Source organism: Asterias rubens, chromosome 16 (genome assembly GCF_902459465.1).
Source record: "Asterias rubens chromosome 16, eAstRub1.3, whole genome shotgun sequence".
Taxonomy (NCBI): domain Eukaryota; kingdom Metazoa; phylum Echinodermata; class Asteroidea; order Forcipulatida; family Asteriidae; genus Asterias; species Asterias rubens.
In genome coordinates this window covers 5,947,198-5,960,162 of record NC_047077.1, presented here as the reverse complement: position 1 = coordinate 5,960,162, position 12,965 = coordinate 5,947,198, and the positions used below count along the sequence as shown (strand labels likewise).

Below are 12,965 nucleotides of genomic sequence, written 5' to 3'. Positions count from 1 at the left end.
GTCTCCCATTGGTCATCGAAGTTGCAAAGATATTATGAAAGAAAAAACCCCCACCCATGTTGCACAATATTGTTTGCTTTCGCACGCCTGAAAAAAGGAATTCAGGCCTTCAAATAACTATAATTGAGTGAAAAATTACCTTTTGCTAAAAAAACATGTACTTCAGAGGGAGCCGTTTCTCACAATGTTATATACTATCAACAGCTCTCCATTGCTCGTTACCATGTTTTTATGCTAACATAGTTATTTTGAGTAATTATCTGTAGTGTCCATTGCCTTTGAAGACCCTGGGGAGCCCAAAGTTTCTTAAAAAATTAAGGGTGAATGTTTTAATAGAGGATATTAAAGCAAATGATTTAGGATAATAAGGCTGCAAAGTTGTAGAGGTATGACAATAGTGGGCGCTAATTATGTTTAATGGATGTCACTGTGGGAGGGGGGAGGGGTAGGGTTGTCAGGATGGAACAAGACTTATCAAAAATAAGATAAAGTAAACTTGACGTTTTGACCCTAGCAGAGTCTTTCTCGAAGGCTTAACAAAATGAACATTGTAACTAATAAGTGTAACATATGCCTATTCATTGTTTACCCCTTGCTTTTTTTCAGTGCTTTCTGACTCTCTCGGTCAAGTCATGCATTTCCGCTTCACTGCTTATGTTACACTTAGTAATACCGGTTCATGTTTGTGTTTGTTGTGATTTAGCGGTCAAGAATGACTCTGCTAGGGTCGAAAATGTCAGGCCAGTAACTTCTTTTGACAAGCTAAACTTTACAGATGGAATTTATATTTACCTGTCTGAACATGTAACTCGCTAACGCTTCATCTAGAATTGGTTGTCTGTCTATAAACTCAAACAGATCAATCCCAGAACCGTGTTTCTCCATAATCATCTGAAAGAACTCCTCATTCTCAGTAAATTCATAAACCTTTGGAAATAAAGCAATACAATCAAGGATTATGAACAGCAATGACTGCAGATCTTTGGTTATGAAGAATGGGATAACAGAGAGGCAATCAGATCTTAAACAGCTGTTCCCGGGCAGGGTTATGACTTAAAGCCATTGGACCCTTTCGGTACAGAAAAACAATTTTTTTTTTTACAGATTTACAAATAACTTACAGGGTTTACAGAAGCTAGTGGTGAAATACTTCTCTTGAAATATTATTCCATGAAATGCTTTACTTTTTGAGAAAACAGTAAAACAATATCAATTCTCGTTAACGAGAATTACGGATTTATTTTAAACACATGTCATGACACGTTTAATCTACAAAATATGAGGATACTTTTATAGTGACTTATGCACTTGGCTTCTGAGCACTACAAGAAAGTACACAAATTTGGAAAAATATGAGCATGTTCATAGTAGTGCCTTATGAAAGGCTTCAAGCCCTACAGAAAATATGTCAGTCAATAAATAGCACTGAAATTCACAAGCAAAATATGAACATGTTTATAGTGCCTAATTATGCAAGGCTTTAAGACCACATAGTAAATATATCAATCGATCAATAAATAGCAGAGAAATATACAGGCAAAATATGAGCAGGTTTATAGTACCTTATGAAAGGCTTTAAGACCACAAAGTAAATAATATATCAATCAATTAATGAATAGCAGAGAAATTTACAAGCAAAGTATGAGCAGGTTTATAGTAATGTACCTTATGAAAGGCTTTAAGACCACAAAGTAAATAATATATCAATCGATCAATAAATAGCAGAGAAATATACAAGCAAAATATGAGCAGGTTTATAGTACCTTATGAAAGGCTTTAAGACCACAAAGTAAATAATATATCAATCAATTAATGAATAGCAGAGAAATTTACAAGCAAAATATGAGCAGGTTTATAGTACCTTATGAAAGGCTTTAAGACCACAAAGGAAATATATCGATCGATCAATAAATAGCACAGAAATATACAAGCAAAATATGAGCATGTTTATAGTATCTTTTGCAAGGCTTCAAGCCCTAAAGAAAATATCAATCAATAAAATAAATAGCAAAGAAATGTACAAAGCTGTTAGGCGAAAAATTCTGCTTAGCAAATTTCTTGACTAAGCAAGAAATGACCGGGTACATGTACCACTCGCAAAATGGTTGTCCGGCTGGTAACCTGTTTTTGCTTAGCAACATTTGTTGTGCTAAGCAAGTTTTTTGTGCTTACAGGCTTCATGAAATTGGTCCCTGATGCTCAAATATAAAAGCAAAGAGCAAGTCGGCGATGAAGGACAGTTTACTGAGAACTGCGTCTTACCTTCACAATGTTAGGATGTGAGAATCTTAACAGCATCACAATCTCAGAAGGGACTCGACCAAACTCTGCATCATCCAACCAATTCTCCTTCAATATCTTCTTCTTTCGAATAAACTTCACGATAACCTGTGAAGGCAGAACCAAATGATTTGCCAATTTGAAACTTTGAATGGTGGAAATACGATATGAAAAGGTTTTCAGTAACACCATGCGATAATTATCTCTAAATAAGTTGGGGTGGTTCTGAAAAGAACCGTTGGTTTCAACTCGTAGTTTCGATCATTATGCTCTGATCGTAGAACCACACCAACTCAGAAGAAATCACTCAAAATCATTGTTGGCATACAAACTTACTTGGTATAACAAGCAATGGAGAGCTATTGATAGTATAAAACATTGTGACAAATGGCTCCCTCAGAAGTAACGTAGTTTTTTAGAAAGAAGTAATTTTCCACTAAAACAGTTGAATTTGATTTTAAATCTAATCCTCACAATCAGATTTTGAGGTCTTGAAATCAAGCATCTGAAAACACACAACTTTGTGTGACAAGGGTGCTTTTTCTTCCATTATTATCTCAGAACTTCGACGAGCAATTAAGTTCAAATTTTCACAGGTTTGTTATGTTATGCATATGTTGAGATACACCAGGTGAGACGACTGGTCTTGGACAATTACCAATAGTGTCCATTGTCTTTAACTTGTTCACTTACCAGAGTGCCATCTTGTTTCCTAGTGGCCATTTTAACAAATCCAAAAGCTCCTTTACCGATAGACTGAAGCGTTGTGTATTTCTCTTCATAGGCTCCATGGCTCAGACTAATGTCCTCTTCCTCTGGACATGATGATGTGCTTAGATTGTTAGCTTTAGCCGCTATCGCCTGATAAATAATAATAATAATAATAATAAAGAATATTTGTGACCCGCTCTGTGAAAATGAGTCAGATGTAGGCAATTTCAGGAATTGAGTTATATGCATGGTTGGAAAGAACACATCAGCAGCAGTAATTTGGTATGTGTCTAAGCTTTGGGGGTGTATAACGTTGCTGAGTTACTCCCGTTTGAAATTAGCCACTACACCATTTTTTGTGAAAAACGAATTACAAGTAAAATGATATTGTAAACTACCATTGTGTGCAAAAGAATACAAAAGTTTTTATTTTATTTAACATTTTCCACATTAAACTGTCCATAACTTAGTATTGCATTGGGCGACATGTGACTCATTTTCACAGAGTGGGTCACATTTATAAGGCGCAAAAATCCACCAAATGAGGTGCTCAAGGCGCACAAGAGGGGAAACCACACACAGCAAAGGAAAATGAGACATATAACAATTACACATAAGCGACAGTAAACAATGTGGTTTTTAACTTAATCTTGAAAGTATTGAGACTAGAAATGTTGCAAATTTGAAGAGGTAAATCATTCCAGAATGTGGGTCCAGCATGGGAAAATGACCTACATAGTGTATCGCCCCATGATTAACTACTCTTAGAAACCTGAAACATACAAATATTAGAAGATCGGAGAGATCGTATGGAATAGAATAAACACTCATTTTATAATCAAGAAAACTATGTCTGTCAGACGAACACAAAGAGCAAGTTCAGGCGCTCACCTTTAAGCCCCGGTTCATACTTCCTGTGAACGTGGAACTAATTTTGACGGCACAAATTCACAACAAATAATTTGCGCGAGTTGACGTGTGCTCAACTCCTGCGAAACATTCACTGCGAAAACAGCCCTGTGACGTCAAAATTCATATCGCGTTCGCAGTCGCAGAGAGTACTGTGAAACCTGGGCTTTAGTTAATTAGTTTTGTGACTTACAGGTTGGGTCATGGATTGGTTATTGTCAACAAAATGATGATTTATAGGCTAGTTAAAAGGAAAGATACAATTAAAGGAACACGTTGCCTCGGATCGGACGAGTTGGCAGTATAAAAAGCGTTTGTAACTGTTTGTTATAAAATGCATGGTTGGCAAGATGTTTTAAAAGTAAAATACAATGATCCACACAAATTTGTCTCGAAATTGCCTGGTTTTCCTTTTGCTTTGCGAACTAACCACGCAATTTCGAGGCAAATTTGTGTGGATCAATTGTATTCTACTTTTAAAACATCTTTCCAACCATATGCGTTTTATAAAAACGGCTACAAACGCTTTTCAAAGACCAAATTGACCGATCCAAGGCAAAGTGTTCCTTTAGAGTTGCATGTGAAATGTTCAGCTGAACACAGTGTCTTCTTGCTGAGAATTTACAGCTAAAATGAACAGCAGTATATGATTCTTACCAATTATATGAACCCTTGCACGCACGTCACATGCGGCGACTGTGCCACGCTCACCATTTTGGTTGGCAATTTTAGGTTTTTGTGTAAACGTTGCGTCGCCTAAAATGCGCACTTCACTGAATAACGCACAGTGACATTGCCCACCAATATGGCGCATCCAAGATTATTCGATGATGATGTCAGGTGAATTGGGTCAATAGGCATGGGCGACTTGTGTGACTAGTGCAACTAGTGTCCAAGTCTCGATCTGCTGCTATCAAATTGCAACTACCACTTTTCAACTACCCGAGTTAAACCTACCTCTCCCAGACTAACACCAGTCACCGATGCATTGAAGGTACTACTAAAGCTAGAAGCTAAGGTGAGATTGGAAGTACATCGACCACCCTCCCCAGGATCCGACGGGTCACGTGACATCCACATACAATATAAGACAGCATCATCTTCCAGCTGAACTATCTTGATTTGGAATATAATACCTGGATGGCAGAAAAAGATTTCAAAAGGCATTAGGAAACAAAACCACCACAAAAAACAAAACAATATTCTTGCTCCAAAGTTTGTTCGAAAAAGTAGTTTCTATGAACATTTGACCGGGTTTACAGGCACTGGACACTAGGCACTTACTCCAAGCGTATTTCATGGGTTAGCAGAAAATGTTTGCTTGTGTCCCTACAGACTCCACACGTTACTATGCGTTCTTAATTTACACAGTTAGCGCAGAAATTTGTGGTTTGCACAGTAAGTGGAGAATTGTGATAGTAAGCGCAGAATTTGGACATAAGTAGAGCCATGAAGTAATGCTCAGGTCATCAGACTATTATTAATAAAATAACTTACCTAGGTATGAGCCGTCCCTGTGCTTGCATTGCCCCATGAAGCTACCCTCTGGAATCGGAGGCAACGACATCGCAGACGTCTGCCTCATCACCTTACTAGCAGGTGTAGACGTCGCCAAGTTCAAAAACTCTCCCTCAATTCTATCTTCTGGAGTCTTCAGCACATCTCCTAATAAATTACTATTGTTAATATTCACATTGTTATTGACTGCTTTATCGGTGTCTGCTTCACTGAAACCCCACGCTTCTCTCGGCACACTCGGAGGCGTGGCGTCCAGTTTACCCCCAGTCCATTTCTCGGTGCGGATCTCAGAGTGACCTTCTTCAAAGCTGACGCTTTTCTCTAGGAATTTACAAGCAGGCTTAGGTTGGGATCCACCTGATCCTGAGCTGACCCTACGCGCTGTGATGACAGCCTCTTCATCATCACTATGAACTGAGTTATCATCGAGTAGCTGTAACGGACTCACAGGCTCAGAGTCTACATTCCTCTCGGCTAAAATCTTTAACGAAGGAACACACGGTGACGTAAGCGCCTCATCCTGCTCATGTTTTGATTCAATAGTTGATGAGCTATCGTCAACGATTTGTGGCTCAGTTGCATCATCTGGTGTTGGTGCTTCTCCCGACGATGCCAGACCATCTGAAGCAACTCCTGACGATGCTTGACCTTCAGAAGCTACTCCCGATTCTCCACCCTCGTCTTCTTTCTCCTTCTCCCAGTCCATGACCCTAAGCTTCTCCCCAAGCCGAACATGCTCCTGTAGTTTCTGAGCTGTAAGATTACAACCTTTCTGCGTCGTCAAGTCAGCGTTGGAATTCCTCTTACACAGGAAGTCTTCCCCTAAGGGACCTTCTCCTGGAACGATCTCTTCACTCACGCTGCCTCTCTCTGATGATTCAAATCCTAAGGAGGATATATCACTCAGACCATCTGGAGTACCACTACAGTTCACTTCCATACTCGCATGACTGCTCCCAGGGGGTGACACTCCAAGGAATCTACGTGGACTAATGACACAAGAATTCAATCAGACTATACGCATTTTCAATTGGTTTTAACAAATCTGTTCACACTAAGGGACATGTCACACGAGGCAATTAACAGGCACCCAGTTCCAGGCAATCTCCCAAAAGAAAATCAATTCACATTTAAATTCTCACATAATTATAATTCTTGGGATTGTAAGACATTGTTTGAAAAAGTGAACATGTGCTACCAAAGTGTTCTTGTAGCATGTAATGCAGTTGGTTGCCTCCAAGTAGCTTGCAAAAGTTCCCTCCTTTGACAAGTCCCTTACAAATATTTGCCAACTGTGCTATCAAGCACTAAATTGTCTATCTATTTTGTTGAGATCTTTTATAATAATAATAATAATAATAATAATAATAATAGTAATATAGGTATTTATATAGCGGCTTTAGCACAGATCAAAGCGCCGAACAATAAATAAAACAAGAACAAAGCAAGGAAAGAAAGATAAACAGCAAAGGATTAATGACGAGGCTGACTGAAAAAGTAGGTTTTTTTTTCGAAAATGGCAGTTAGATGATTCCCTGATGAGCTTGGGTGATTTGTTCCATTCCTTCGGCCCAGCTGGAGAAGACCATCCAAATTAAGGGTACTTAGCTATAACAGTTGGTACATGTAGAGCGTCTGCACATTGATCCGGAGATGGCAGGCTCAAATCAAGCTGTAGCAAAACTTTTCTTTCTTCAACCCAAGATTTAATTAAACATTTATTTGAGAGAGATCTCACCTTTCGATACCATCTTCTGATTTACAATCGTCAACGAATGACGGAGCAGATTCCAGAAGCTCATTGGTGCTAGAACTAAACGTCCGTTGACTGCCACGATTAGCTTTATCAACTGTGTCAAATATTCTCTCTGCCTCGTTCAGAAGATCAGCAGTGGATGGCCTGGTGTCAGAAAATAACTTGTTATCAATCTTTAAATAAAAATTCTGAAATGCAATATAAATTAAGTTGATGTGAAAGCGTAACACCCCAGGGGTCGATTTCACAAAGAGTTAGGACTCGTCTTATCTCGAGTTAGGACGAGTAACTCGTCTTAACTTAGGATTAATCTTAAGGTCTGCATGCTACAGTGTAGGGTTGGGACTCGTCCTAAGTCCTATAATTAGTCTTAAGTTAGGAAGAGTTTTGTGAAATCTACGGCAGTATCTTGTAACAAGCTGTAGCCGCTAATTCAAACACAGCCTAAATCTGCTGCTCCCTAAGGTTCCCCAAACACCTACCATTGGGTTCTACCATTTGTATCCCATTTAATTCAATACAATTCAATTCAATTTTTATTGGTCCTACCATGGAGGAAATTCATTTTGAATACATGCACTACAGACAAAATTAATAAAGCACAATCATATAAATAAACTACCGGAAATGCATAATATTAATTAATCAGAAAACTACATAATAAACCACAATGGAATCATACTGAAAACAACATCTAAGCAGAAAGTAAACAATTTGCCATTGACCAAATGAATGACGTGATAGGAAAAGGAACAAATTAGTTGATGGTCTAATTTTTGGCCTTATCAGAGACTATTCTAGGGTCGAATAGTCGGGCCATTAACTTTGTTTGCATTTATACCAGAGGTCCTTTTCATTTGGTAAGCAGTTTGCAACTGCTAATTTTATTTTCTCGATAGAAAGATGAAAAGAGTCTTGTACCTGTCTAAGACCAGATCAGGAAGGACCAGACCTCTGATATCAGCTCTGCCGTCGGATGAACCTTTCCCTGGATCTGAGATTCCCGATGATAAGGAGGTCGATTGTTTAGGAAGGTTGGCTGTCTTGGCTTGTTGCTGGTCAGCGAGTTGTGCAGCTATGGGGTTGTATGCAGAGGAAGTAAAGGCACTGGGATCTGTAATTACAATATCAAAGCAATTTTAGTTCAACATATCATCATCAAGAAAACAAAAGGTCACCTATAGATGATTGATGCTGATTTGTCTTACCCTCTTCCTGTACCCCCCCCCCCACTTTTATCTCTTTCTTGGTTAACTCACCTAATGACTCCTGTTGCATGAAGTTATCTTGTCTGACCCATCCCCTATACCCCCTCCCAATCTCTTTCTTGGTTAACTCACCTAATGACACCTGTTGCATGACGTTATCTTGTCTAACCCATCCCCTATACCCCCTCCCAATCTCTTTCTTGGTTAACTCACCTAATGACACCTGTTGCATGACGTTATCTTGTCTGACCCATCCCCTATACCCCCCTCCCAATCTCTTTCTTGGTTAACTCACCTAATGACACCTGTCGATGACGTTACCTTGTCTGACCCATCCCCTACACCCCCCTCCCAATCTCTTTCTTGGTTAACTCACCTAATGACACCTGTCCATGACGTTACCTTGTCTGACCCACCCCCTGTACCCCCAATCTTTTTCTTGGTTAACTCATCTAACGACACCTGTCCATGACGTTATCTTGTCTGACCCATCCCCTGTACCCCCAATCTCTTTCTTGGTTAACTCACCTAATGACACCTGTCCATGACGTTATCTTGTCTGACCCATCCCCTGTACCCCCCTCCCAATCTCTTTCTTGGTTAACTCACCTAATGACACCTGTCCATGACGTTACCTTGTCTGACCCATCCCCTATACCCCCCTCCCAATCTCTTTCTTGGTTAACTCATCTAACGACACCTGTTGCATGAAGTTATCTTGTTTAACCCATCCCCTATACCCCCTCCCAGTCTCTTTCTTGGTTAACTCATCTAACGACACCTGTTGTATGACGTATCTTGTCTGACCTACCCCCTGTACCCCCTACCCTCCCAATACCTTTCTTGGTTAACTCACCTAACGACACCTGTCGCATGACGTTATCTTGTTTAGCCTGCCAGCTCTCTGGTCTCATCAATGGTTCCGATGATGGTCTACTTGGGTAGGGTATAAACTCATCATCGTCGTCATCAAATGGTGGAAGTGGCATTGAGCCATCGTCAATCAAATCTAAATGCTCATAGAACTCTGGCACTAAGAATGTTATATGCTGTGTGCAATAAAATAAAACAAGTTGGTACATGTAAGTCTAGTTGGTTTGACACTGCTCTGGAGATGCAAGGGTTGTGGGTCCCAATCCCACCAAAGTAATATGCCTGTAATTTTTTTCAGAGGACTCGGGAAGGTACTGAGTATACAGTGCTTACACACATCGGGGTGTATGGGTAAAACCCAAAATTTAATATTCTTTATCCCCGATGCAAATTCAACATCTATTAAAATATGAAAACAACACAGGAAATTCAAAAAAGAGCAGACAAAAGATTAAAATTAAATTACTCAATAAATCATTCAGAAGTCAAATTTATAAAGCGTCAAAATCAAACGTTTGCTCTAAGGCTCTGAGGCAAAGATTAATAGTTAGCAAGCCTGCTAGAACCTGAGTTTTCACAGGTTTGTTATTTTATATATAAGTTGTGATACACGACGTGTGGGCCTTCGGACAATTCTGTTTACCAAAAGTGTTCAATGGCTTTAAGGATTATCTTGAATGAGGTAAGTGAACTGGCATTTCTAGTTTATACATGACCCTTATTCCAGCCGCAGGTCCTTTCAGTTGGTACGCAATTTACAAGGGCTAATTCTATTTTCTCTTGAATAAGTTGTACGGTCATAATTCTTATTGAGCCTACATGTATCTCACCTGTCCAACAAGTTCTTGATGTGAGTAGCCAGACATCATGAGAGAGAAGTTATTATTAACGCTGTGTATAGTACCATCTTGATTGAAGGACACCATACCACTGATGTTAGTAAAGACCCACATGCTAGCCTGGTAGACCACACCACACGACTGGTACTCATCTGAAAATATAACAAGAGGCAAGAATGATTTCACCATTTAAAGACTATATCAGCCAAAACATGGCCTGCTCTCAAAATGTCCAAACCCGTCCTTAACAAAATCTTAAATCAGGTTTAGTCTGGTCTGGGAAGAACATACAGCTGGACAGTGTCTATTTTGTGACTCTCGTCGGGTAAATTCTGGTAATGAGTAGTGTCTGTCTGTAAACGGGATGAACATGCTACGAACCGACCCGGTCTTTGACCCATGTACATCCGGATGATGCCCAACTGCACCACGTCTAGCATGTCTGTTGTACGATCAAATTACAGTAATTCCACTCCTAGTACGTCCTTATCATTTTTAGTACATTGCCCCTCCATCTATTTGCAGGACGGAATGGTCGCCCGATAATTTTGAGCAGGCTCAAAGTTCTGGAGCACCATTTCGATCAAACCCGTCCTAGCCTGTCCATGAAGTTCGGAAAAAGATCGTAGAATGTTGCTACTTCATCCACTCGGCTTGCTTTCAGCACCATTCGCTACATTTTTCAGAACGTAGTCGGAAAGAGTTTGCAGTGATGGGGGCTTCACAACAAATTGAGAATGAATCTGGTATGATAGGGACTTGAGAACATAGTGTGAGAACTAGTTGGGTAAGATGGGGGTTTTACCTTGGTCTTCTTGTAGCCTGTTGTTACTATCTCTCTGCCCTTCATCTTCAGGTATTGATGGAGAGGTCTGATTCTTAATGAGCAGACTAATCGGGAAACTGACGCCATCTTTGGTCCGTCCCGTTATTCGCTGTTTCTTCACCTCCTAAAACCAGAACCAGAGATGTACTAAGTGATTAAAGTAGTACTGTTTGAAAAAGGTTTTTAGGAAGTGAAAGAAAGTCAACAACTCTGCTCTCTGTGAGTTACCCTGTTTAAAGGTTTGAATTAAGATAACAGTTTGAATGTTCTCATCACTGGCACAAGAAGAATTTGCTTGCTAACCTCTGGAAATAAAGTTAAAGGAACATGTTGCCTTGGATAAGGTCGAGTTGGTCTTTGAAAAGTGTTTGTTTACATTTGTTACAAAATGCATTAAAAGTAGAATACAATGATCCACACAAATTTGCCTCGAAATTGCGTGGTTTTCCTTTTACTTTGCGAACTAACACTGTCGGCCATTTATGAGAGTCGAAAATCTGACTCCCATAAATGGCTGACCGTGTTATATTCTACTTTTAATGTATCTTTCTAATCATATGCATTTTATAACATATGGTTACAAACGCTTTTCAAAGACCAACTCGACCGATCCAAGGCAACATGTCCCTTGAAGCAAAGAATGGTTCAACACTGCAAATGCTGATATGTAAAATGCTCAGCTAAGGTTTGAAATGAGCCAAGTCCGCAATAGACCTTGCTGACGGGAAATTAACTCTAAGTGAAAAACAAAGTGTAGAGAAAAGAAAAGTTACCTTGGGAAGTTTTGCTCCAGAGGGAGGGAGTTGGATAGATGGAATCAGTTGCTTGATTGGCATACCAATTACTTCTGTATTTGATGTGAAACCATGGAGATATGCAAATTGTTGATCAGATTCAACAATGTAGCCCTGTAATATGAAAACAAAAAACATTCATTTAATACTAATAATAATAATAATAATAATAATAATAATAATAATAATAACAATAATACAAAGCATTTATATAGCGCTCTACGGAGAACAGAGCGCTTTACATGAGACTATGACAAAAAAGAGAAACAAACAAACTAGGATGGGTGGGGAAACAGAAACATCTTGAGGAGGTTTTTGAACACAGGCAACGAGATCGCCTCTCTCAGACCCGCGGGGAGCTCATTCCATAGGCGAGGGGCAGCTATGGAGAATGAGCTATCCCCAGCTTTCCGTCTAGTTCTAGGAACGGAAAGCCGGGTCTGATCAGCTGATGAGCGGAGTCGTTGCCTGTATGCATTAGCGGTATCAGAGTTGTGGGAATGTACAAGTTCAACCAGATATGATGGAGATATACTATAAGTTTTAATTTTTATTAGCTAATTTATGTTAAAGTCTGTAACTTTGTGTTTCTTTTCCGCATAATTTGATTTTTTGATAGGTGTTATTTATACCATGCCACTATTGCAGTTGCCAATCTCCTTCATTCTTATTTAAGTTTTATGTTGGTTTAATGTTTTGTATATTTCCCTTCAATGTATGTAATCTTGATGTTTTTTTACCTTGTAAACTCAATTGTAATTTAGCCTTTGGCTACAAATATTTGAATAAAATACCTTGAATTGAATTGAAAGTGATACATTTAACCCTAAGAGGTCCATTTAAAGGAACACGTTGCCTTGGATCGGACGAGTTGGTCTTTAAAAAGCGTTTGTAACAGTTTTTTATAAAATGCATATGGTTGGAAAGATGTTTTAAAAGTAGACTACAAATTTGCCACGAAATTGCGTGGTTTTCCTTTTACTTTGCGAACTAACACGGTCGGCCATTTATGGGAGTCAAAAATTTGACTCCCATAAATGGCCGACTGTGTTAGTCGACGAGGTAAAGGAAAACCGTGCAATTTCAAGGCATGTTTGTGTGGATCATTGTATTCTACTTTTACAACATCTTTCTACTCATATGCATTTTATAAAAACCGGTTACAAACGCTTTTCAAGGACCAACTCGACCGATCCAAGGCAACGTGTTCCTTTAAGGGAATCCTTCCGTCATGTTTCAATATAAGTGGGG

General features: G+C 39.3%; 1 protein-coding gene across 2 annotated transcripts in view; it reads right to left on the bottom strand.

Annotated features, from left to right (window-relative positions):
• The window catches only part of LOC117300621 (PAS domain-containing serine/threonine-protein kinase-like), a 54,026-nt gene that overhangs the window by 11,479 nt on the left and 29,582 nt on the right, over positions 1–12,965 (bottom strand). For both annotated transcript variants that reach the window (XM_033784290.1, XM_033784291.1), the window contains exons 7-17: positions 11,694–11,828; positions 10,900–11,044; positions 10,086–10,246; positions 9,239–9,431; positions 8,096–8,288; positions 7,157–7,318; positions 5,398–6,407; positions 4,858–5,036; positions 2,974–3,141; positions 2,263–2,388; positions 793–927 (exon numbers count right to left, since the gene is read on the bottom strand). In XM_033784290.1, the coding sequence (XP_033640181.1) occupies positions 793–927; positions 2,263–2,388; positions 2,974–3,141; positions 4,858–5,036; positions 5,398–6,407; positions 7,157–7,318; positions 8,096–8,288; positions 9,239–9,431; positions 10,086–10,246; positions 10,900–11,044; positions 11,694–11,828 (2,607 nt within the window). The remainder of the gene's footprint in view (positions 1–792; positions 928–2,262; positions 2,389–2,973; positions 3,142–4,857; positions 5,037–5,397; positions 6,408–7,156; positions 7,319–8,095; positions 8,289–9,238; positions 9,432–10,085; positions 10,247–10,899; positions 11,045–11,693; positions 11,829–12,965) is intronic.